The 26,776-nt window shown below is 46.3% G+C and overlaps 1 protein-coding gene across 3 annotated transcripts in view; it reads left to right on the plus strand.

The window, feature by feature from the left end:
- BTBD11 (BTB domain containing 11) overlaps positions 1–26,776 on the plus strand; it is a 337,775-nt gene that overhangs the window by 245,950 nt on the left and 65,049 nt on the right. For 2 of the 3 annotated variants that reach the window (XM_025401973.1, XM_025401974.1), the window contains exon 4: positions 12,267–12,419. In XM_025401973.1, coding sequence (XP_025257758.1) covers positions 12,267–12,419 — 153 coding nt within the window. Of the gene's footprint in view, positions 1–11,763; positions 12,122–12,266; positions 12,420–26,776 lie in introns of those variants that run through there. The other variant, XM_025401975.1, reaches the window with a different exon arrangement.

Consider the following 26,776-nt stretch of genomic DNA (forward strand, 5'->3'; position numbering starts at 1 on the left):
ACCAGAGCTGGTCCAAACGTGCTTCTGACTCAGTGCACGAATTATTCTGTAGTGACACAGGAGACCCAGGGAATCAGCTAAGCCTGTGGTTTCCTAAGTAGGGTTCTGATTGATTAGGGCTTAAGCACACATTTAACCCATTCTGTCATACTGCCACATGCAGGGTGATGTGAGTCCAAGCAGTTTATTACAAGGGAACTAGAATATCATCTTCTCAAAGCCACCACCCAGTGGCAAGGACACCAAAGATGACATGGGGGAAGATCTGGACTGCTCAGCCTCTCCCTTATATTCCTTTCTGGTTTGGGTTGTGGAAGAAAGAGATTCTGCTTGGTGTTTAGAATTGATCTGTTAATTTTAAATTTAAAATGTTCACTGGCAAGACAATGTTTGCAAGGATAAAGACTTTGAGATGTGTTTCTGACTCTTAGATTGTCTATATTGTTATTTTTCTTGATTGGGTTAACATGATAAGTTCAAAGCCATGGTTGGTAAATTTTCACAAGGTTGAACAAATTCAGCTTCCTGTGACATAGCTCACACCTTTAAATGAACAAAAACAATTCATTGCAACAAATATTTTCACAACTGTGGTTTCTGAGAACAAATAGAGAGTCTCAAGTTTACAACAAGTTCATAGTGTTTAGACGATATCTGTTAAAAGGAAAGGTCTTTGTCCTTTTTTTTAAAACAGAAAGAAACATGAATCCTTGTTGACACAATAGGAGAAACAGAGATATAACTTCAGTGTTATAGGAATTGATACAAGTGTCACTTAGATTCAGCCACCAGTGTCAGAAAACGCAAATAGCTGGTGTTTAAACAAGATAGAAGTTTATCATACAAACAAAGCCTGGAGGTAAAAAATCCAGGGCAGGTATGGCCACTTAAGCAATGGTCAGAAGTCCAGGCGCTGCTTCTATCTTGTTGCTCTGCCTTTATCAATAAGTGGCTTCCACCGCATGGTCCAGTTTGGCTGCTTGTGCACCAGCCATCATGTCCACAGTCTTGCTTATAGAAGGAAGACTAGAGAAGGTTGGGCCTCTTCCCTTTAGGGCCCTTCCTGGAAGTCTCACAAGGAACCACTGCTTAGACGTCATTGTAAGAACTTGTCTCCTAGGTGCAAAGGAAGCTAAAAAATATAATCTCCATGCTGGATGGTCATAAGCCCAACTAAAGATTCTGAGTTTCATTATTAAGGAAGAAGAGGAGAACATGTACAGAGGGAAAACCAGCAGCCTCTGCCCCAGTATAAATATATTCGTTGTTACCTTTCTTGTATTTTTTTCTTTTCAGGACAGTCTCACTCTGTTGCCCAGGCTGGAGTGCAGTGGCATGATCTCGGCTCACTGCAACCTCCACCTCCCAGGTTCAAGCGATTCTCGTGCCTCAGCCTCCCAAGTACTGGGACTGCAGGCACGCGCCACCACACCCAGCTAATTTTTTGTATTTTTAGTAGAGTCGGGGTTTCCCCATGTTGGCTAGGCTGGTCTCAAACTCCTAACCTCAGGTGACCCACCCACCTCGGCCTCCCAAAGTGCTGGGATTTCAGGGACGCGCCACCATGCCTGGCCCTTCTTTTTAACTTTCTATATAAAGGGTTATGGCTAATCTATAGTTTTACCTTCTTAGAGGGGTTTTTGTCAGTCCATTCTTTTTTTTTTTTTTCCTTGTTTCCAGTGGGATTGGATGTCAATCCATTCTTGATGGTTTTTTTTTTTCAAATACATTTCTGATTTTGTATTTTTCAACTGCAATCCTATCTGAGGAAGAATAAAAATATTAGGAACGTACAGTTTTATTCCAGAAGTTGCAGGCCCTACCTGTCTGCCCCTCCCCCTGCCTCTCTCTCCAACATTGCCTCCCACCAATCCCTCTCCTTCCGTTGCTCTCTGTGTCTCAGCCCCAGTCACAACAAGCTGAGGCCCAAAGCACCAGGCTCCAGGCTGCCTCTGGGCCTTTGTACACATGCTGTTCGCCTCTGCCTGGAAATGATATAATGCATGGGTAATAGGCCTGGCTCTGAGCCCAGCTGCCTGTGGTATATCCTGGCACTGCTGCTTATAACTGTGTGTCCTTAGGTAAGTTAGGTAATCTCTCTGTGCCTCTACTTTATTATCTAGTAATAGCACTTACTTTAGGGCTCTTGTCATTATCAAATGAGCCAACATCAGAAAAATGCTCAGAGCCTTGCTTCACATACAACAAGCCCTCAATAGTAGCTAAGTTTGTTGAGCATTTACTATGTGCTAAGCACCTTACTGATATTCTCTCCCTTAATCTTCACAATAATCCTGAGGTATGGCCTTACGGTTCCCCTGTTTCACATATGAGGAAACTGAGGCACAGAGATGGTGAGTAGTTTGCCCAAGGTCCCACAGCTAGCAAATGATAAAGCCTGGCACAAACATCATCAGAGTACATACCTTTTCTACCACATTAGCACCAGATGTGAAAGTGTAGTGGGTTTCCTCTGTAATCTGTAAGGCTGTGTGCTGCCTTTTGCTAATTTTTATGGTTTGTTTTTTTGTTTTTTTTTTTGTAGGCAGAAGCAGGCCCACATGGCCCCTAGGAGCCCACCCTGGCTTTTGCCTCTTGGCCCTGACCAGGCCAGGCCCTGCCCTTTTAGGCTTCTAGAGCCACCTCTCTCAGGATATGAAGCTGTACAGCCTCTGCTGCCTCCTGGATGTTTATTTTTTATGCCCAAGCCTGCAAGGAGCGTTCTGCGGCAGCCTCACATAGAGCCTGTGGCTTCTCCACTTCTGAGGCTGTGGCTCCCCTCCCAGGGCCATTTATATCCTGGACCCCATCATCATCCCACCCCATTTGAGATCAGGTTCCTCCACAGAGGCCTCTGCCTTCCTAAACCAGGCCGGTCTGTGGCACAGGCAGCAGCTAGCGGAGAGAGGCACAGTCTGGCTGGCTGGTCCCCACGTGGTATGTGATGGACACTGAGCTTGCTGAGCATCCTGCGGTTCACAGCTAGCACTCTCTAGACCTGAGGGTCTCAGCCTTTGGTCGGCATCAGAAAATACCTACAGAGAATAAGAGATAAGATGCAGATGCCAAGTGCAGCAGGGTAAATCACAAATAGCTCCAAAATGATCAAGTCCTAATGCACAGAACTAGAAAATGCTACTTTATAAAGAAACACAGTCTTTACCAATGTGATTCTGTTAATGTTGACATGAGATTCTCCTAGATTATCTGAGTGGGCCCTACATCTCATCACAAGTATCCTTATAAGAGAGAGGGATGCTTGACACAAAGAAGGAGAAAGTGATGTAAGACACAGATAGAGACTGGAGTGACTAGCCACAAGCCAAGGAATGCTAGCTACCACCAAAAGCTGACAGGGGCAAGGAATGGACCCTCTCCTAGATCTCCACGAGGGAGGGGAGGCCCTGCAAACACCTTGATTTTGGACTTCTGGCCTCCAGAGCTGTGAGAGGCCAGAAGTCCAACATATGGCCACCAGATTGTTGTTTCAAGCCACCAAGTTTGTGGTATTTTGCTACAGCAGTCATAGGAAACTAACACACCAAGCAAAAGGGTACAGACCCAGGAATATCCATTTTCACCAACTCCCCAGGTGATCTGGAGACTCCCTGAAGATGGAGAACTAGATGGAGCATCCAGGCTAATGCTCCAGGAGGACCATGAATTCTTACAGTTTTGCTCACATCCTATTTAAATTGTGAGAGCCTGGAGCATGTTGAATGCCTAAATACCGATGGGAAACATACAGAGAGGAGATGGAGGTTGAAGTCATGGGACTGCAGGGAGATAAGTGATTGAGCCAAGTCCCCAGGGAAGCAGAAGCAGGGAAGAGAAAAGGAATCCTTCTCTGGGATGGGAAGGGAAATGAAGCCTAGGGGATGTGTAGCTGTTTGCAGGGGGGGTGGAGGTTGTTGTTATTCATGTATCATTTTTGCTCGCTCTGCCTAGACCTGCCTGTCCTCAGCGCTGTTTGCAGCCCTCAGCCCTCTAAATCACCTTTCTTAGGATGTGCAGCTGGAAAGCCAGAGATGCTTCCTTGGTCAGTCACATGTGTCTGGGCAGCATCCGTAGAAATCACCTCCTCACCTGTGCCCTTTGCCCACTTGCCCCATTTCAGGCAATTTATGTAATCACTCATAAGTGGCACTGACCTTCACACTGCAGAAGACTTGTACTTTGGTACAAAATGGCTTACTTTTCCCTAAAAGCACTGACTCTCTCCACGAGGCCTCTGTTTCATGGTTGCCAAGTGGTGTATTGTGCATAGTCAGGATGTGGGGAAGTCATCCTCCATGGGATCTAGCACACTGAGCTTCCTCCCTGCCTCAGCCAATTGTGTATGATGGTGAGGAAGGCAGAATCAGCAGTAGAAAGAGAAGGCTATGTCCCTGCAGGCAACTAAATCCCATTGCAGAAGTGTGTCAGTCAGGTTTCTCCAGAGGAACAGAACTCACAGGATGTGTGTACATGTTGGTGGAAAGGAGATTGGACGGATGGATGGTTGGATGTATGGGTGGATGTGTAGGTGGATGAATGAATGGATGGGTGGCTGGTTGGATAAATTGATGGCTGGGTGGCTGGGTGGATGAATGGATGGATGTGTGGATGGAATGGATGAGTGGGTGGGTGGATGGATGGATGGATGGATGGATGGATGGAATGGATGAGTGGGTGGGTGGATGGATGGATGGATGGATGGATGGATGGATGGATGGATAGATGGAAGGAATAGATGGTGAGTGGACAGATAGAGAGACAGATTGATCAACACACACATATCCTACTGGTTTTGTTTCTCTGGAGAGCCTTGGCTAATATGCTTTATATATACACACAGATTTAAGGAATTGGCTCACAAGATTGTGGATACTGGCAAGTTCAAAATCTGCAGGGTAGGTCAGCAGGCTGGAGACCCAGAAAAGAGTTGAGGTTGCAGCTCAAGTCGACTGGCAGAATTCCCTCTTTGGGGAAAAATCAGTCTTTTTTTTCTCTTAATGCCTCCAACTGTTTGGATGAGGCCCATCCACATTATGGAAGATAATCTGCTTTACTCAAAGCCTACTGATTTAAATGTTAATCTCATCTAAAAATTCAGAGTAATGTCCAGACTAGTGTTTGACTAAATATCTGGATACTGTGACCTAGCCAAGTAGACACATAAAATTAACATCACAAGGTGTCTTTCTCAAGTGCTTATATTCCCAGGATGATACTAAATACTGCTATGAATACAAAATCGTCTGCAGACAATGCTTGGTTCAGAACAAACTCCCCAAGACTGAAGTGCTTCATAGGGTTGTTGGAAGACTAAATGAGAATCCAGGTGGAGACAGAATCCACCTTTATGATAAAAACTGAAGCCACCAGGCACTAACTTTTCCCAACCTCACTTGCAGCTTGACAAAGGCTCATGAACCAGGCTCTGTCAATCTGATGCACCAGCTCAACTCCTTCTATTCCATTGTCTCCTGGACCTGTGACCCCTTTTTCTCCCCCACTTAATAACAGAATTCATCTTCCCTGGTTTCTGGCTTGAGTCATGATTCTCTGTGGGTCATGGTTACTCAAAATATGTTCCATAGACCAGCAGCTGCATCATTACCTCGAGTTCATTAGAAATGCAGAGTCTCAGCTGGGTGCGGTGGCTCATGCCTCTGATCCCAGCACTTTGGGAGGCCAAGGTAGGTGGATCACCTGAGGTCAGGAGTTCAAGACCAGCCTGGCCAACATAGTGAAACCCTGTCTCTACTAAAAATACAAAATTAGCTGGGCGTGGTGGCGCATGCCTGTGATCCCAGCTACTTAGGAGGTTGAGGCAGGAGAATTGCTTGAACCCAGGAGGCAGAGGTTGCAGTGAGCCGAGATCACTGCACGACACAGCAGGACTCCATCTAAAAAAAAAAAAAAGAGAGAAAGAAATGAAAGAAATGCAGAATCTCAGGCTCTGCCCCAGACCCTCTGAATCGGAATCTGCATTTTAACAAGATCCCAAGTGACTCAAAGGCACAGAAACATTTAAGAAGCACTGACCTAGAACACTACCTTGGCTTCCCCCACTCCAGGACATCTGCAGAAACCACCCTCGTGGGCAGTTGGACCGTGCCTCGCACAGTAGGGCTATCACTATAGTAACCAGCCGTGGCCACCTCTTACCTCTACCATCTTCCTGACTTTGGTGCCCACAGATGCAGTGATGTTACAATGAGTATTGCTATAGAAACCAGCACCAGATATTGTCTACTATCAATGTAGCTGCTTTTCCTTCACTCTCTGTGTCTCTGGAGTTATGAGCTTCCTAAACCACAAATATCTAAATTCCTCTCCAGTCTAAGAAACACTCAACAAATAACAAAGATGAAAAGTCAGGGCCGCATAGTTTACAAAGGGAAGGCTATAGCAACTGCAGAGGTTTGCATCTATTTGTAAAGAAAAGGCAGGAACATCCCTCTATGTCGCTCTGTGTAGCAAGGCCTTTTCCTGCACCTGACAGGGAGAAGGTGAGTGATGCTAAAAACAATGTTGGTGGTGATGATAATAACAGCCCCCATTTATTGAGCACTTTCTCGGTACTGGGCGCCACGCTACATACATCATCCCATTCAATTCTTCCAATAACCCTGTTTATTTGTTCCCTGTGACTGCTGTAAAAAATTACCACACACATGGATGCTTAAAACAACACAAAATTCTTCTCTTAACAGTTCTGGCAGCTAGAAGTCTAAAATCACCCTCACTGGGCTAAAGTCAAGGTGTAGGAAGGGTTGGTTCCTCCTGGAGGCTCTGGGAGAGAATCTATTTCCTTGCCTTCTCCAACTTCTAGAGGCCGCCTGCATTACCTGGCTCATGGCTCCTCCTCTCATTACTCCAACCTTTTCCACTGCTTCTTTTCCTTTCTCCTTTGACCTTCTTGCCTGCCTTTGATAAAGACCCTTGTCATTGTATTTAGGGCCCACTTGGAGGATCCTGAACTTAATCACACGTGCAAAGTCCATTTAGCCAGATAAGGCAGCTTTCACAGGTTATAGGGAGTAGGATGTGGACATCTTGGGTTAGGGGTGGGGGCATTCTTCAGCCAACCATACCCTCTGAAGTGGGTGCTGTTATTATCCCCATTTTCCCAGTGAGAGAACTGAGGCATGACAATTGAAATATCTTGTTCAAGGTTCCCACCGCTAGAAGGTAGAGCTGGAATCCCGTTCCAATCAGTCTTTCTCCAGAGCCCGTGCCCCTAACCACAGCACTGTACAATCCTCAAATGCTTTGACCCCATCCCCTACTGCACTAGGTCAAAGGAAACAAACCAAACACCATCAGCTTTCTAAGGAGTTTGAGCTTCCAGTTGAAGCCCCTCTACTGCAGACTGAAACCTCAAAATAGGATTTCTTGGTTTGGGGACCCTTTGCTCAAGTTTTCTTCAAAATGTCCAACCTCAAGTATATTGGTTTGCTGGGGCTGCCATAACAAAATGCCATGGACCAGGTGGCTTAAACAACAGAAATTGATTTCTTCCCCACTCTGGAGGGGCTGGAAGCCCCAGATCAAGCTGCTGGCAGGGTTGTCTTCCTCTGAGGCCGCTCTCCTTGGTGTGCATGGCCACCCTCTTGCCCCACTGTGCACACACAACCCTGGTGTCTCTCGTGTCCTAATCTCCTCTTCTTCTAAGGACACCAGTCAGACCAGATTAGGGCCACTCTATTGGCCTCATTTTAACTTTATTACCTCTTCAAAGGCTCTCTCTCCAAGTACAGGCACATTCTGAGTACTGGGGGCTAGGGCTGTAACATAGGAATTTGGGGGAACACAGTTCAGCCCATAATAATAGGTATTTTCTCTGAACCCCAGAACAAGGCAGTTTAGCGTGTGCGATGAATTCCAGACCCCATGGATGTTCTCACTCCTAGGTTACATGTCTACTCCACATTCTTTACCACGTCTCCAACCTCACCCTCAGCAACCCTTTCAATACCTTTTAATATACTACCTCTGGATATGCCTGTGGCTCAATATTCCCCATATCCAACCATGACCTCTTTGTGGGAGGGTCCTATCTTCTGATCTCCCCAAAACTTTCTGTCTATCATTAGGACTTCCATGGTTTTCTCTCCATCTTCCCTAGTCCACACACTAGGTACTTCCTAAAGCCCCAGCAACTGGTTTTTCCAATAGAATCAAAGAATATTAGCATTGGAAAGAAGTGAACAGGCTAATGGTAGCCACCTCTGACCTACCATCTGCATTTGTAAGTAAAGTTTTATTGGAACACAGCCAAGCTCCTTCATTTGTGTATCATCTGTGGCTGTTCTCACTGCAATGGCAGAGTTGAGTAGTAGCAACAGAGACTGACCATATGGCCCATAAAGCCTAACATACTTACTAGCTAGCTTTTTACAGAAAAGGTTTGCTGAGCCCTGAAATAGACCATCTGATCCAAACTCACCCCATTTTATAGGTGAAGACACTGAAAGCCAAAACGTTAATGGGCCAGAGGAGCCCTCCAGTGAGTTCCTGGCAGATCCAGGGCTGGGATTCAGTTCTGCGGAATCCCAAACCAGGCCTTCCCCACATCCTGTAACATTCTTTTTAGTACCCAGACTCCCCAGCCAAACTCCTTTTCCATCCCGAATGGTCAGCCTCATCACCAGCTCTCTCTTCACCATTTCAGAGAAAGGCTGTGTCCGTGTATGTTCTCCATCTCCTACTTGAATCTGGGCTGACGTGCTGGCTTGACCCTGCAAGGAAGCCCATCACGGCTTTCTCTTTCCTTCCAGAGCCTCCAGTTGCACCCTATATACCTCTCCTAACACCACAGTGAAGATGTAGATGGCCACTGTCCTGTTTGGGTGGACCATCTCCCTCCTCTGCTCATCTCAGGCCACCCGGTCAGGGATTAACAAACCTGCCTTGCTCCAGAATTTCCAGGGGAGCTTATTTAGAATGCAGATGCCCAGGCCCTACCCCAAGACCTATCGGAGCCAAACTCTGGATTTAAAATCATGGCTGTTGCCATTTTAACAAGCTCTTCGTGTGATTCTGATGTTCAACGAAGTCTAAGAACCACTTCACTAAACCATGAGCTCCTCAAGCTTCTTTTGGGTTTTAGTCACTGCAAACAACTTCAGAATAAAGGAGACAACCAGTGGAACATTGTTCTCTTAAAAAAAATGTATAAAGAGAATGCAAGATTTTTTCTTCAGCATTCTCCACCCTCTCCTCAACTCAGGGCCCTCGAATTCTTTCCCATCTCCAATTCCTCCAAAGAAAACATCACAAATAATGCTATTTTTCCCCTCTGAGTAGACAAGATAAGAAGATTTTTAAATGAGTTACTGGCAAAGAATTCATGAGCTTATAAACTATTAAGGTCAGAGTGACAAAAAGAAGGTAATGTTGAAAGGAGAAAATAGGTACATAGAAAATTCCAGGAGAGGCTGGAATCCTGCGGTTCAAGGTGTCTTATTCTGGGGCTTGCCAGCTGTCTTGGTAAAGGTGTTATTTTGAAGGCAGCAGAGCCTTTTTTTTTTTTCTATTCTTTGGCATTCACCAGGCATTGGCTGTGTGCCCTGGGCCTCGCTTGGCATCTAACATGAAAGGCAGCAGCCCAAGGGCAGTTCTGTGATGGAGATACAGTCCCCCAGGGACTCAGGGTTGTGGGCTGTGCTTTGGGGCCACTGAGCAAAAGAATGATGGTGGGAGGTGCCTCTGAAACCTAATCCAGAGAGGAGTTCTCTGAGCACTTGGGGCTGGTTTCCAACAGTGATGGAAACACTGTGACAAAAATAAGTTCTGCTCACCTGAGACAGTAGAATCCAATTCAATTTCAAGTCAATGTGTGTTTATTGAGTGCCTGATTCAGTTTAGGTGATGGAGAGAATGGGAGAATGAGGGAGACAGCCTAAGAAGCAGGCTGATTCAGGCAGAAAATCCTTGGGACTCTGCCCCACAGATAGGTCCACAGGTCCAGAAACGCAATTTTATTGGTTTCACTGAGTAAGAAATTGGTAAATCTTAGTCTGTGACATGAGCAAATATTTATTAAATGCCTACAGTGTGCCAGGCAGCGTCCTGGGGCTGCAGCAGGAGTGGTGATCCAAGAAGTCCCCATTCCCTGCCCTGGTGGAGTTTACATTCTAATGGGGCATTTGCAGAAGCAGCGGGTAAGGCCAGAGGAGTCCTCTGGGGTGAGGCCCACAATGTGAGGGATTCAAGTGGAATAAAGTCAGGAGGAACATCTAGGGAGAAATGGGATTTAGCCTGTGGTTTGAAGGTTACATGTGATGTGGATTTTTAAAGGGCTTCAAGCCTTACAGACAGGAGGCTGAGCTGCATGAACAGGAATTAGCCCATTGCATACCAGCAAGAGTCCATGACCTGATCAGATCCCCTGGGGTGACAGGTGCATGCTGAGTAACAAAGTGCATGCTACCAAGTTGGACAACAGAACGTCGATATCACATGGGGTTTCTGCACACAGGATATGCAGTCAAATAACTTGGGTCTGACTCCCAGCTCTTGCTCGTCTTGTGGTCCAGGGCATGATACTTAACCTGAATCAACATCATGCTCCTGATCAATGAAATGGGCATAATCATAACTAGCACAGAGGTTGGTCCTAGGCATTCAGATGAGACCATGAATGACTGTAAATGGCTGAGCTGCTGAATATTATTAACATCGGATAAATAGATCTGACGTTAGGAAAACTGGCACCTGCCACCAAAAACTTTCTGGGAAGCTCATGACATCTGCATTTCTCAAGGGGGCTGGCTGACTTGTAACCCCATCTACCTGTCATCCTCTTCTCAATGCCATGGTGGTCATGCTGGACTGAATGGCAGCCCCAGGGCGGGGGGCGGCAAGAAACATGCCCAGAATATATTTGCACAACCTGGCCTCCTTCAGTTTTGCACCTGGGGAACCCCACTGGCTTCATGCTCGTCTGACCCTTGCTGAATGGCAGGAAACCTTTTGGATCTACATAGTGCGTGTCTCAAAGTGTGGTCCTTGGGCCACCTAAATCAGAATCGCAGGGGCTGCCTGTTAAAATTAAGTTCTTGGACTCTAACACAATCACCATCGCTGGATATAGAGCCAGATGATTCCCAGGCCCTCTCACGATGACTTTAGAGCAGGGGTTCTTTGAGAATGTGGTCCTCAGACCAGCAGCATCCGTATCAGGAACCAGTTAGGAATGCATTTCCTGGGTACCTCTCCTGATCTATCGAATCAGAAACTCTGGGAATGAGACCCAGCAGTCTGTATTTTAACAAACTCTCCAGATAATTCTGATGCACATTAAATTCACATGGGGAGGTTTTAAAAACTACGTGTGTCCATCTGCACCCTATACCAATTAAATCAGAATGCCTGGGACAGGACTCAAGTGTCATTATTTTTTCAAAACCTTCTCCAGTAATCCTAATGTGAGGACAGAGTTTATCATCACTGGAAGAAATAGGAAGATGGCACAAATGCATTGCACTTAGAAAGTTGTCCTTCAGTGGTAGGCATTGTCTCAGTTAATGCTTGCAACAAGCTTGCAACAGCCTACCATGATCCAATTAGCAGGCAGGGAACTTGAGGCTCTCAGAGTTTCAGGGGTGTGACCAAGGTCCAAGGGGCCTCAAATTGTGGGCGCCACTGGGCGGCTGCCCAGCCTGGCTGGGTCTGGGGGAAGGCTGCCTGTTAACCTGGCTCTCTTTAGAGAGCCTTTTCCAGGTGCTAAAGCCTTTTGGCAGCATGTTGCCTGGGCAGAGCTGAAGCCTGAAAGAGCTCCAGAAAGACAACAGGGACCAGGCTGCAGATGGGAAGGAAGCGCTAGCGGACACCTTAGGCTTGGGCCCACAATCAGGGAGCCCCAAATAGAAATAACACCGGGCGCTGATTGGTTTTCCGCCGCTCCAGACCCTGCGCTTGGTGCTTCAAGTGACTCATCCTTATGTTCACATGATCGCCGAAAGGGATAATATTCCCAGATCAGTTACCTCCTAGCCTTTCCTAGTCACATTATCCCCAGGTTACAGATGAGGAAACTGAGGCCCAAGGATTCCAGAGAGCCTGCCCCGGGGTCACCGGTGCGGTCCGGATGTCTCCAAAGGCTCTCCCACTACTCTGGAATTCAGAGGCAGGGTCTCCAGGGAAAGCGGGGAGTGGGCTGGGGAGTCGGGAGATGGGGGGGAATCCCCCGAGCAGGGGGTGGGGCCAAGCCGGCAGCCCCTGCCTCCAGGGAGGCCCTAACGCGCATCTCCGGGTCCCTCCTCCCGCCGCAGGCCCTTCCTCGTGCTGCCGCCGCTGATGGAGTGGATCCGGGTGGCCGTGGCGCACGCCGGCCACCGCCGCAGCTTCTCCATGGACAGCGACGACGTCCGCCAGGCGGCCCGGCTGCTGCTGCCCGGTGTGGACTGCGAACCGCGCCAGCTCAGGTAGGCGCGGGGGCCGGCGTGGGGCGGCGGGGGAGGGAGGGCTCCGGGCTCGCAACCTCCACCCCTCCAATTAGAGCCCCGCACACCTCGGCGGCACTGGGGTGGAGGCTCCCTGGTTGAAGTGGCAGGCGCGGGCTGAACAATAAGCAGGTCCCTGGAGTTGCAGGGATTAAAGAACGCGGCGAGGCCCGATTCTTAGATTACAGATGTCGGTGTGGCTTCTCTCTGGCTATTCTCTCTGCGCCTAGCTTCTCCCTCTCTCTCTCCTCTCCCGGTAAAATCCGGTCTTCCTGTAGTTTTCTAACCAAACCTTGCAGAGTGAAATTTCTGGCTGGGTCAGAGAGCGCCTCTGCGTTTTCACTTGCGTGAGGATGGAGTGGTCCTCTCTGCATTCCTCAGGCCTGTATCCAGGGCTCTCCTCCATCAAGGTGGGAATTACTCCTGGGTCACTCAGGGGCCCCTTGCGTGGGTGCTCATTTTGAGCCAAAGCAAGAGAAATAAAAGAACTCACTCAGGTGAGTCATAATCTGGCTTTAAATGCAAAAAGCACATAAATCCAGTGGGGCGTGTGTGTGTGTGTGCACGCTCACGCGCACGCACACGCACAAACCTAAGAGCATGCACTTTCCTTACTCCCCCCACTCCCAGCTGTTTCCCAGGTGTCATTGTCATCATTTTCAAGTCCCCTCCTACCCACCTGATGGGAGACTGCCTGTCCTCCACAGCTCATCCAACTGGGCCAAGGGCGGAGAGTTCTGCCCTTTCAGATCTGATTGGGGTTCTGCAAGGAAATAGTGGGTCTGCGGTATGAAACAGCCCGCTGAAGGCCCAGAGCTGTCCCTCAGCCCAAGAACATGCAGAGAGCTAGTCAAAGTCATCATTGCTAGCATTTATTGGATGTTTACCACATGCCGAGCACTGTTCTGAGTGCTTTACACAGATGAATATTTCCCAAACGCTGTAAAGTAGGTACTGTGATTATGCTCACTTCAAAGGTAAGCAAACTGAGGCACAGATAGGTTAAATACCATGCTGAAAGTCACAGGAGTAGTAAATAATAGAGTCAGGACGTGAATTCAGGCAACCCAGAGCCCTGGGATCATAGTTCTAACCACTGAGCTTTTCTGCCTTCAGATTTTTGTCCAGGCATTTTCTGGTTCTGCCACCATGCCTTGTACCTTGCCACCTACAATAACAGCCCATCTCAGGGAGAGGTGAGGTCATTCACTGAGCACCTACTATGTGCTAGTTATCAATTGCAACAAAAGATTTCTTTCCTTTAATCCCTGAAGGGGCGTCATGAGGTTGGCATAATCTTCCCATTTTACAGATTAGGAACCATTGGTAGAGCAGCCTGTAGGTAGAGGTACCAAGGAAGAAATTCTTGTGGTCCTATTCTAAGTCCAGCCTCTGCCACCAGACTGTCCTGCCTCCTGTTTTCAGGGGTGGGGGGGACATTCTCACTCCCACCACTCCTGCCCATTGCCCTGATCTCCAACCTGGATGTCTTTGCAGCTCCTGCTTTCCTTTTGCAGGAAGCCTGGGACTGCTGGGTGACGGGAAAGGTTAGATGTTTTCTTAGTGCTAACTGACAAAGCGTTCCTTGTTTGTCATACCTTCAGGAGACCCCACAACTTAAAAGTTAGGAGCCTGGGCTCCAGGATGCCATTGCCTGGGTCCAGATCTCACCACCAGAGTTAATCCACTGTGCAAACCTGGGCAAGCTCGTTAACCTCTCTGGACCTTAGTTTTCCCATGAGTAATGTGGAAATGTGAATAGCAGCTCTGCTTAGAGGTTGGTGTGAGCACGAAGTGGGATAATGAATGTGCACTATTCACTCAAACAATGCCTGAAAGGAAGTAAGTGCCTATAAATAAAAGTCATTTTTAACTAAATTCCCCGAGCCTCTGCTACCACTGAAATAATGAGGCGGCTCCTACTTAGGTATTATTCTATAATTTTTGAAGACCTTTAATACTTTCTCATAAGAGCCTCAAAACAAACATTGGTATCCAGAAAAAAGCAGTGCTGCCCCATTTTGCAGAGGAGGGAATCAAGGCTTAGTGACATTAGGTAACTCTGCCAACATCACACAGATGGTAAGTGGCAGAGTTGGGAGCCATATATCACACCCAGAGACCCACTGATACAACCATGTGTCATTTTTCTGCTCCCTCACCCTAGACCTAGACAAGCCCTCTCGGAGGATGCTATCTTCTGGATGGCTCTGTCCCTTTTCACAATTTTGCAGACTGAACATGAGCCTCAGGGGCCACTGTCCATCTCTGCACCCCTCCCCCAGCACAGAGTTCTTTCTGCATGGTCCAGCAACCAATTGTGTGTCATTCTGACAGTCACACCAAGGATTTCAATTTCAGCATCTGTCCAGTTTGAAGCCTCAGCCCTGGCTTTCAGGATGTGAACGTGATGTGCACACAGGCCAGAATGCACAGAGGAACAGAGGAAGTTGGTTCCTCTGAGTCCCTGGGCTCTTTTTAATCATTTATGTCTTCATTCTTGACTCATTTGTCTCCTGAATGATGATTTGTGTACGGAAAATATACTGATTGATTGTTCGAGCTAAATTTTCATTTGATTTGGAAATCATCTTCAAAGAGAAAACTAAAATATTGAGTTAGCTTACCTAAATAGTAAGTGAAGGACTTACAAGTTCTATTAGCTACAAAAAATTCAGGACATGAAAGGATAAACCATTTCTTTCAAAAAGAACACACATTTTTCAGACTAATCAACATACAGATATATCTACACGTATATTTTCTAATCTCATTTAATGTGACATGAAGTAGGGATTACTGTCTCCATTTTGCAGGTAACAGGATCAAAGAAGTTTTGTTCTTTCAAGACACCCAACAGATAGATACCAGGGACCCATGCTGTTTCTTACACTTACAGTCCATGTGGCGTGTACATAGCTGTCCCCAACAACTGTGCAAGACAGCCTTTATTATCCCATTTTACAGATGAGAAGGCTGAGGCCCACTGAGGTTATGGGACTTGTCCAAGGTCACACAGCTACTCTGAGGCACAGCAGGGCTAGAATGGAGGACTTGGCAAATAATGTAAAACTACAGTCTCCTTGCCTCTCTCCCCTCCCAGACATTCATTTTAGAAGTTGCTGGGTGGGCTCCTAGTTCTGAGTCAGTCAGAGCTGAGCTCCTTCTTTCTAAATAAACAGCCCTAGAAAGGGGAAGGCAGTTTGGTGTTCTAACAATGCGGGAACTTGGGATGTGGTGTTGGCGGCTGGAGTGTCAGTGACTATTAGCACATATAATTACCTACCAGCTGGCCGAGGTTTCCTGGTGGGAGGCAGCCTGGATACCAGCCGGGACAGAGAGACCAGAGTCAAGGATTCCCAGGTCTGATGCTGGCACTGCCATTGATTTGCAGAGTGACCTTGATCAAAAGCTGCCAGAGCTCTGCTTTTGTCTTTATGCAGCTAAGGGAAAGTCTCACCATGGTGATCAGGTTTATTCAAAAAGGAATTCCATTCCATGAGGCTGCGTTTCTAAGCTCACAGTGGTGTCCCATTTATTCTTCCTTAATTAAAGTATCAGATAATACAAACCTGTGAATTCTTCCCGCCACCACCGCCCCCCCCCAACCCCGCCTTTTTTCTTGTTCTTTGGAAGGTGAAGGAGTGGGGAGGGCAGTGGAAGGGAAGAAAAGAGCAATTAATACATTTGACAGGGTTTCTTATGTTTTCTTAATTACTGGTTTTGAAATATACAGAGTAAATACTGTCGGAAATATACGGAGTAAATACTGTCATTTTCCTCATGTAAGAGGCCATTTTTCTGCTCTGGAGTGAAGGCTGTGTTAAAATAAAGGTAGTCAGGGGTGTTCTTAAGTCCTCTCTTAGCTGATAAATGGTGCCTATCAACAGGATTTGGGGGCTGTTTGAACCACGAGTTTATTTCAGAAAATGGTTACTCATTTTGCGAGCGTTTCTGCCATGTAAACCAGATTTTGAGCTGTTCCAGAATGGGAAAGTTTAGGGGTGGTAAGCTGCAAAGAGTATTAGAATGGGACTCAGGAAACCTGAGTCATTACATTCTTGCCTTTGCTCTATTTATTGAGCACCTACTAAGTGCCAATCCCCACACAGATGCTCTCATCTAGGTCTGCTGCTTTCCAGCAGGTGACCTTGGGCAAGTCCCCTCCCCCATCTCACAGGACTTGGTTCATCCTCTGTAAAGCTGGTAGTAACAGCTGCCTTGTGAGCTGGGGAAACTTGGCGGGGGTCAGGGATGAATTTAACGAATTGCACCACTCTATGACCTGCTACTTTCAACCCTTCCCAGGTCCCCTGGGCACCTTTTGAGGCTGACAGGTTTTGTTATTTGTCTGGTGTGGGCCAGATTGGATTATAAGGTGAAGGCTGGGCCTCAACAGCACTTTTCCTAAAATACAACTCTATAATGACAGCCGGAAGTTCAGGTTCATTTACCAAAGATGAATGGGGTGCTGAGGCCTGCCCAGCCCACACAGGACAACCTCTGCGGCCCTTTGAGAAGATCATCCAGATAAGGGGAATTCCAACCGTTGGTGTCAAAAGTTACCATCCATTCCCTCCTGAGATCTGTATGGTACCTGATCTTTTTCTGGGGTCAGGAGACATGGAGTCCCCAGGACTTAAATGTCACTGGGGTGATACGGATGGTAAACAATAGCGAACCAATGACCAAGATTATTTCATAGAGCCTGAGTGCCACAAAGAAAGCGAAACAGGGTGAGGGGTAGAGAGGAAGTGAGGAGGGAGGGATACATCCATCAGGGGTTCGGACAGCTCCTCAGGACCTTGCAGGGGCAGGGTCAGGGTCATGCTCCTGCTTTAAAGAAAGGCTTGGTATCTTATGGGGCAAGGGGCTTATGGCTTTCCAAAAGCCATCTAGAGCTGCATCCGCACCAGCCATTTCCCCCAGTCATGTCCACACGTTGACCCCTGAATTCAGACCTCGGACCTTCCCAGTCTTTCCCTCCACGGGTCACCTGCAGAGGCTGAGCACCTGGGCCCAGCGCATGGCTCTATGAGGCCTTGGAAAACTCCCCAGCCTCTCACAGAGTCAGAAACTTCTCTCTCCTCTCTCCTTGAATGCCCTGTCCTTAGCTGGCCCTGAACAAATCCTGCAACTCCCCACAGACTCTCCGGCTGGGCTGCCAACCCCTTCTTCACCTCCAGCAGACATCACACTCCACGCCACGGCCCCGTGGTGACCCATTTGGAGCCACTGCCTCCCCCGAACTGATGTCAATGCATTAGCGCCTCCCAGAAAGCAGAAAAACTGCCCTCTGCCTGATCCCTGGGGAGTCGCTTTGGGGTTCAGCTGTCCTCGCTTAACAGAGTCAGGGACAGGACTTGGAACCTGCCTGAGGAGCCAGGCTAGTACCTTGCACTCAGCAAACATGTATGGAGCACCTGCAGTGTGCTGGCCTGCTCTGTGCTTGGCTGGGTGGGAGGTGGGCAGAGAGGCCCACACGTAATTACAGAAGAATGTGGTGACTGCTCTAGGGAGGTCAGTAGAGATCTAGGTTTGAGGGAGCAAGAAATGACCTCCCTGCTGAGGTGCCATGTGATTGAAATCCTGAAGAATAAAGAAATGTATCAGGTGGAGAAGGTGAAAACGGGGAAGAAGGGGAGAAGGCATTAGAGAAATAAGTCCACACAGAGGGAACCACATATGCAAAGGCCTCAAGGTGGGAAACTGTTGGAAGAAACACAAGGAATTCAGACAGAGAGAGCATAGGGCTCAACAAACAGGGAGCACCCACTGTGGGATGGGCCCTGCACCAGGCATTGGTTACAGAGCTGAAGGCAGGACCAAACTCACCATGGAAGGTCTTTTATGCTGTGCAAAAGAACTGTGGCAGTATCTGCAGGGGGTAGGAGCTGTCGCAGATTTGTAAACAAGGAAATGACAACAGATCTATATTTTAGAAAGACGGGCTGTTGGCATTGTAGACAGTGGGCTGAGGCGGGCAGAGGCAGGGGAGTCTGGAGTCAGTGATCCACGTGAGAGGCTGACAGCTGGAGGAAGGCAGGAGCAGTGAGGATGGAGAAACAGGGAGGGATGCAACAGAAACAGAGAAGACAGAAGCAGCAAGACTTGGTGATGAATGTCAAGAAGAGGGAGTGATAAATATTCTAAGTGGCCCTGGTGGCAGGGGGAGCAGGAATGGGGGAGTGAGTGTTTAATGCATTCAGAGTTTCAGATGGAGATAGATGGTTGCAAAACAATGTGAATATACTTAATGCACAGATCTGTACACTTAAAGATGGTTAAAGCGATAAATTTGATGTTATGTCTGTTTTATCACAATTTAAAAAATGGTCCTGGAGTGTTCTCAAATAAAAAATAATCTATACATAGCAGGGTATACAGTGTCAGCACTGGCCTTGTGTGAAATACACACACGTGTATTTGCTGTACATGCTTAGGCTGCCTCTGGAAGGATGGATAAGAAACGGATAACCAGAGATGTCTCCAAAGAGGGGAATTGGGAAGCTGGGAGTATCAGTTTCCTAGGGCTGCAGTTACAAAGTACCACACACTGGCTGGCTTAAAACAACAGACATTTATTGTCTCACCTTTCTAGAGGCTAAAAATCCAAAACCAAGGTGCTGCCGGGCCATACTCCTTCAAAGGCCTCCCTCTAAAGTCAAGGATCCTTCCTTGACTTTTTCAGCCTCTGGTGGCTGCAGTAGTTCCTTGGCTTGTGGCAGCATCACTCCAGTCTCTGCTTCCATCTTCACATGGCCCTCTTCCCTCTGTATCTGTGTCCAAATTTCCATCTTGTTGTAAGGACAGTAGTCAAAATAGATTAAGGCCCCACTGTAATAGCCTCATCTTAACTTGATTATATCTGCAAAGACCCTATTTCCAAATAAGGTCATACCCACATGGAAAAGGAGTCAGGACTTAATGTATCTTTTTGGGGAACACAGGTCAACCCGTAACACTGGGAGGCAGTGGTAGGAGGGAAACAGACTTGGAATCTTGGGTTTTGTGGCATGTGCCTGTGTTGCCTAGTAGGTCCCTCACCAAATGTTTACATTAAAAGTTGACTCTGAAGTTTCTGGCATGGGAGAGTGTGTAGCTAGGGATGGTTTTAACAAATGCGGCACAGGACAATGTGGGAGAAGTACTAATGGGTTCCATTTTGTGTGTGTGTGGTGTTTGTTTGTTTGTTTGAGACGGACTCTTGTTCTATCCCCCAAGCTGGAGTGCAGTGGCATGATCTCAGCTAACCTCAACCTCCGCCTCCCGGGTTCAAGTGATTCTCTAGCCTCAGCCTTCTGAGTAGTTGGGATTACAGGCATGTGCCACCATGCCCGGCTAATTTTTGTATTTTTAGTAGAGACAGGATTTTGCCATGTTAGCCAGGCTGGTCTGGAACTCCTGACTTTGGGTGATCCACACGCCTCGGCCTCCCAAAGTGCTGGGATTACAGGCGTGAGCCACCCCACCCAGCCAGGTTCCATTTTTTAAATGTTGGTTGTCCATCCAAGTGAGAGAGTCCTTATCAAGCCTCTTTATTGGAGCAAGTTTACCAGGGAATTAAGTCCACACTCCAGCATCTGCTCAGAAAGAAAGCAGAGCACTGTGGTTAGAACCACAGGACTTGCAGCCTGACTGCCTGGGTTCAAATCCTGGCTGCACCACTTACTCTGTGTGACCTTAGGCAAGTTACTCACCTCTCTGGGCCTCAATTTCTGTATCTGTAAAATGAGGACAATAATTATACCCACCTCATAAGGTTGTGAGAGGATTAGATGAAATAATGTATACAAACCATTTAGCACAATACTTGTGTTGTAGTAAATGCACATGAAATATTAGCTTATTTTCTCCCCTCTCGACCAAGAAGGTCAGTTCTTTCTGGTTGTGAAAAACAATAGCCTCATTGCCCTCTGAAAAGAAGGGGAAATAAATACCTTGAAGAGATGTGGCAGTATATCATTTGGGATATGGTTGGTAACTCTCACTGAGGTCTGGTGTGTCTTGGACCTTCTGCCACTGCTGGAAGAAAATCAGCTGGGACTGTCTGGCTTGGGAGTCACTGTCCCCACCTGTGACTCCAGTGTTCCTCTGTGTGACTCAGGTTTTCTGTTGCCTCTGAAATATGAGATTTGGAAAGCCATCACTGGCTGGCATCCAAAACCATAATCAAAGCAGTTGAACATCCATCATTTGTATCTAGCATTTGTAATCAGAGAGGGGCTCACTAATGGGAAAAGATAGCAGAAGGGAAGGAGGATCTGTGCAGATGGGAAACATGGCCCCTGGTTGGCTGGGCCTTGTCCCAAGTGAGCAGAATGAGCAGAGACTAGGAGAGACACAAGGGGGCATGGACTATTACAGAAGAAAGGTTCACAGCCTGGACTTGTATTCACAGCTGGCCTCCTCCTCTCTTTAGGGCTGGGGCAGAAATAAGTTGCCTTGATTGTGGGGCCTGGCACATAGTTGGGGCCCAATCAATAATTGTTGAATGAATGAAGGATGCAGAGCTGATAGGAAGTGTGTTCGTGGTGCTATAAGTGAGAAGACCAAGACTTTTCCTGGACTAATTTTTTTTTCTTTTTGAGATGGAGTCTCACTCTATCACCCAGGCTGAAGTACAGTGGTGTGATCTCAGCTCACTGCAACCTCCACCTCCTGGGTTCAAGCGATTCTCCTGCCTCAGCCTCCCAAGTAGCTGGGATTATGGGCGCCCACCACCATGCCTGGCTAATTTTTGTATTTTTTTTTTTTTAAGTAGAGACAGGGTTTCGCCATGTTGGCCAGACTGGTCAGGAACTCCTGACCTCAAGTGATCCGCCTGCCTCAGCCTCACAGAGTGCTGGGATTACAGGCATGAGCCACTGCGCCCAGCCTCCTTTATTAATTTAGATGCAAAAAGGCTTCTACATAAACACACTAATAGACAGGTGAGAACTCGGTGTAGAACTCAGAAGAGAGGCCTTAACTAAGGAAGCCTTTGTGGGCACTTGGCAAACAGGTGAATGTTGAAGCTGTGGGTGTGGAGGACGTTGCCTCTGGAAGCAACTGATGAAGAGGAGTCACTGAGACAAGGAAGAGTGGTGCAGTCATAGAAGAGCCTAGAGAGAATGAAGTAGCAGGGACCAGGGAAACTGAGATGGAAAGAGGTCACCAGAATCCAAGGTTGCAACATCAGCAGAGAAGGGAGGCCACTGGGCTGGCAGTGAGGAATTCATTAGTGCCCTTTACAACAGCAGTTCCAACAGGCTGGTGTGGGTGGAAACCAGACTGCAGGCAGCAGACAGTTTGCCAACACTTGGAATTAGTTCTGAGCTTCCAAAGTGTTAAAAGCAAAACAGAAACACATTTGGTACTTATAGCAACACAGGGAACTGCATCTTAAATGGCATTTGAGGCTTGCTTCCAAAGTAAGCCTTCAGATTCCGGCTGGCAGTATTGAGGGTATGTAGTTAGCCATGTGGGATTTGGCTTCTTGGGAAACAGGGATTTATTGATTATATATTTATTTATTTTTGGCCTACTCTTGAGTCTATTAAATTTCTAACCAAGATGCTTATTTCCTCAGGCCAGCAAAGCTCCCAAACTCTAGTTTAAAATATTAATTACATGAGGACATTATCTTTCCTTAGCAATTAGTCAGGCCAGCAGTACTTACTACAAAGTCACGTGCTTAGTACAAAGTGCTTAGCACAAAACCAGGACAAAAGTATTTTTGGTAACAAGGAACCAGTCCCATACTTTAAAAAGCTTGTAGACATCACAACGTTCAGTGCATACATGCCATTTCATTAAATCACCCTGCAAAAGGTTAAGAACCACCAGATTGAATGATCTCCAAAGTGCTTTCTAGCTCTGAAAATTATTCAGTTTTGTGGTCAGATGTTAGATATGCAAAATGGCATGGAAATAGTCTGTTCTCACATTGCTATAAAGAACTATTAATACCTGAGACTGGGTAATTTATGAAGAAAAGAGGTTTAATTGACTCAGTGTTCCACAGTCTGTACAGGAGGCATGGCTGGGGAAGCCTCAGGAAACTTACAATCATGGTGGAAGGGGAAGTAGGCCAGTCTTACATGGCTGAAGCAGGAGGAAAAGGGCAAACAGGAAGGAGCTAAACACTTTTAAACAACCAGATCTTATGAGAACTCACTCACTATCATGAGAACAGCAAGGGGGAAGTGCACCCCCATATCCAATCACCTCTCACCAGGCCCCTCCTCCAACACAGGGAATTAAAATTTGGGCAGGGACACATATCCAGACCACATCATCAGGGACACTGTTACCTGTGGGGGAAACTGAGGCATGTCATGGGCAAAGGAAATAAGAATAACTGCAGCTCATGTCCTCTCTTATATCTCCACAAGATGGCAGGAACAATCAAGAGCCTGCATGGACCAGACCCAGTTCTGGGCATTTCTCATGCCCACCTCCATTCAGTTTCCTTCAGCCCTACAAGGGGCTTCCTTTTCTTCTCCACACCTGAGGAACTTGGAACTCCAAGGGGTTAAGAAACCTGCCCATGGTTATATGGAGAATGTGACCCATATGGAATTTGAGTCAGGTCTGTCTTATTCCAAAGGCTACGTTCTCTCCACTAGAAAGGCAGCCCTAATCAAAGAATAAATGGGAAATGTGAAAGTCACTCTTGCACCAGGCCTTTGGGTTCATCTTGAAAGGCTCAGCCTCCAGCCTCAGTTCCTCTTAGGAAGTCAGATGCACTACATCAATCTAGCGTCATCAGCATTTCCAATGCCAGAACTCCCTGTGAAGCCTTAGCGTTGAAATACTCTATCAGAGAGCCAAGAAATATGTGAAAAGCCCCCAACCTCACTAGTAATCCTGGAAATGCAATTCAAGCTCACACTCAGGTATGTATTTCATACCAGTTAGATTGGCCAAAGTACATAAATAAATAAAATCGGACAATAACAAATTCAGGCAAAGATGTAGAATAGTGAAAACTCTTAAACACCACTGGAGGGGACTCTGGATCTACTTTAAAGTAAACTTGAAAAGATACAATTCTACTCTAGGTCTATACCCTAGAGAAAGTCTTCCCATATAGAAATAAGGAGACATGTACATGGATATTCATAAATGCATTTTGTAATAGCAAAAGAGAGGAAAAAACAAGCTGCCTAGAGAGAATGGATAAATAAATTATATTGTGTGGTGTTCATTCGATGGAAAACCAAGTAATGATGAAAAGAAATGAACTAGATCAGCCTGTTATTACATGGCCAACTCTCAAATATTATACAAAAAAAGCAAGTTGAAGAAGGATTTATGCAGTATGCTAACACTTCTATAAAGTTCACCAACATGCAAAACATCCTGTATATTTTTAGGAATTTATATATGTAGTAAAAAGAGTAAAGCATGCATAGGAATGACAAATGTCAAATTCAGAAGATAGGGTACTCAGAAAGGTAGACAAGATGATGGAGTCAAGAGGCAGGGTGCAGGGGCCTTTGTGCTTGTAAGGCTTTATTATTTCAATTGTGTTGGATGGTCAGCATGTAGGTGGTCATTATGTTACTCTATATTTTATGTGTGCTGAAAATAATTCATTAACAATGAAAGTTATCTACCTAGCCAGTATTTGCAATAACACATTGAGAAAGCAAGTTCTGGGATATGAATATGCATTATAAAGAAGCGTTAAGTGATTCAATAAATTTGAGGAACAGTAGCTTAAAATTAAATAAGCTTTAAAAAATTCTCAGTGCTTTAACATCCTATGTTTCCTGTAACTCTCAAAAAGAAGGTTATTCTGTGTAAATATTTTACCATAGAGCGGGGTGAGCAAACTATAGCTGTTTGCTACCTATTTTTATAAGTAAAGTTGTGTAGGAAAACAGCCCCTCCCACTCATTTAGTATTCTGCAGCTGCTTTCCCACTACAGTGGCAGAGTTGAGTAGTTATGATAGAGAACATGTGGTCCTCAAACCTAACATACTATCTGGCCCTTTGCAGAAAAAAATTGCGGACCCATCATAGAGCATCTTGTGGGACTGGTGTTACTAGGAGTGCATTTGGGGATTGGAAAACTAGAAATTTGCCCTAACACTTCAGGAATTTGGTTTGTTTATTGGTGAAAACTGTTATGAAGAAGGCAGTCAGTTCTTTCTAGAATTCCTTGGAGGGTGGATGGCGTGTGTGCTTTCATCTTGAATCTCCAGCACCGAGCCCACTAGCTAGCATATACTTAGCACTTACTTCCCTGAAGTACTTCACTGAATTGATCTAAACTTGAAAACCATTTGTGGAATGGATTAATTAGGATATAGATTCATTAGTTATAATGGACATTCAAAATACCTGTGGCTTGGATAAGATAAGAGTTTTAAAATCTCCATCATCTAACAGTCCAGACATAAGCAACCCTGGGCAACTCCACAAGGTTGGGGACCTAGCCACTTTCCCTCTTGTTGCTCTGCCATCCCTTGGGTGATACCTCCCTCTGCATGGCCCCACCCAGCAGGACTACATCTATCCAGTGGGAAAAGAGAAAATAGAAGGGCAAGGCATGCCCCTAGAGATTGCACATGTCACTTCCCCTCACTTTCTATTGGCCAGCACTTGGTCATATGCCCATATATAGCGGCAAGAGACTCTGGGAAATGTAGTCTTTATTTGAGCAGCCATGTGTCCAGCTAAAAATTCAAGACCTGCAGCAATAAATAAAAAAGGTAAGGTCTGAAAGACAGCAAACAGTCTCTGCCAAAGAAGATGCATTAAGGGCTTGCATCCTTAATTAGAGGTGACTCCTCTGGAGGCGGCCCTCATTTTTGACTCTTTGAATATAAGCCATGATGCTGAAGCAAGATAATGCTGCCTCATCATTTTCTACTCAAAATCACATGGCAACACATACAGACATGGGCACCACAGTTTCATTCTCCTGGGCATTTGTAGCCCTTGCTTTTGAAATAAATATTTTTAAACATATTCAGACAGACCCAGAATTTCTATCTTTTGGTATCTCTCCCAAGTCAGAAAGAATTGGTAGGGAGGAGGACTTGGAATCACTTGCTTTACCTTATCTATGCAGGTTTAATGAGCTGGTTATTTTCTGTACTTTAGTAGCAGCATTAAATAGCAAGTGGGCATGATTTTTGGACAAAGATTCCTCCTAGGAACTTTTGCAAGCATTACATGTTCCATTTGCTGAGATAATATAATTTTTTTCTTTCTTTCTTAGAAAGGTGCTCAGAGACCTTGGTGTGACTTACCTCAGCACAAAGCACTCTCAATTTGTTCATCTTTTTGCTACCCAAAAGAAAAGGGAAAAAATCATCAACCAGGAGACTGGAAGCCTATGAAAGGGAGTTTGACTACAGCATTCTTGGGAAAGTGTGTTGAGGAGGGGGCCAGTATCCGAGTCAGACATGTAGTCCTCTGATTTGCCATTTCACGACTCATTTCTGAAGGCACCGTTTTATTGTCACATCTACAAAATCCTGTAATGGGAACTGCTTGATATATAAAAGATGATGCAAAAAAATTGTATTACCCTACACCAGGGTCTTTTAACCTCAGCACTACGACATTTGGGGCTGGATAATTCTTTGTTGCTGGGGGCTATTGTTGGTGGGGGGCACTCTGTGTATTGTGGGATGTTTAAGAGCACCCTCGACTCTACCTACTAGATACCAGCAGCACCTCTTGTGTGACAGTCAAAAATGTCTCCAAATGTCCCCTGGGTGACAAAAATCGACCCTGGTTGAGAATCACTAACCTATGCAAACCTAAATGTGTTCATGGAGAGACTTGCTGAATGACTTTGGAAAAAAGATGGATTTTTTTCCTACATATGACTGTGACTCAGACAAAGTAGTCAGCCCTTCTGGTGTTCCCAGTTTCCTGATCGTAAGAAGGTGAGGAGTTGGGCTGTGCAATCTCTTTCAGCACTGACATTCTGGAACCCGGCAAGTCAGAAGCTGGTATATGGGATCTGTTTCTAGAATATGATTTGAAGGAAAGCAAGCCACAGGGGAGCAGATTTGACCTGAGGAGCACCCCATGCATACAGGCAAGAAAGCAGTAGGGAAATGTGTGTTCAGAGTGGGAAGCAGGCCTTGTTGGCTGCAATGGGAGGAAAAAGAAATGCTTGAGAGGTGGGGAACTTCTCAGAGGAGCAATGGCAACACAACCTTAAACTTGAAGCCTATGATTGGGAATATATATTTCTTTGGCACCTCATCCAGTACCTGGCATCTAGTAGTTAGTTGCCCAGACAGCAGCATTGGAAGAGAATCTAAGCGAATGTGGAAGGCCTTTGATAGCACAGAGGGGCAGTGGAGTTGGGCGGGAAGAATAGGCT

This window comes from Theropithecus gelada, chromosome 11 (assembly GCF_003255815.1).
Source record: "Theropithecus gelada isolate Dixy chromosome 11, Tgel_1.0, whole genome shotgun sequence".
In the NCBI taxonomy this organism is placed as follows: domain Eukaryota; kingdom Metazoa; phylum Chordata; class Mammalia; order Primates; family Cercopithecidae; genus Theropithecus; species Theropithecus gelada.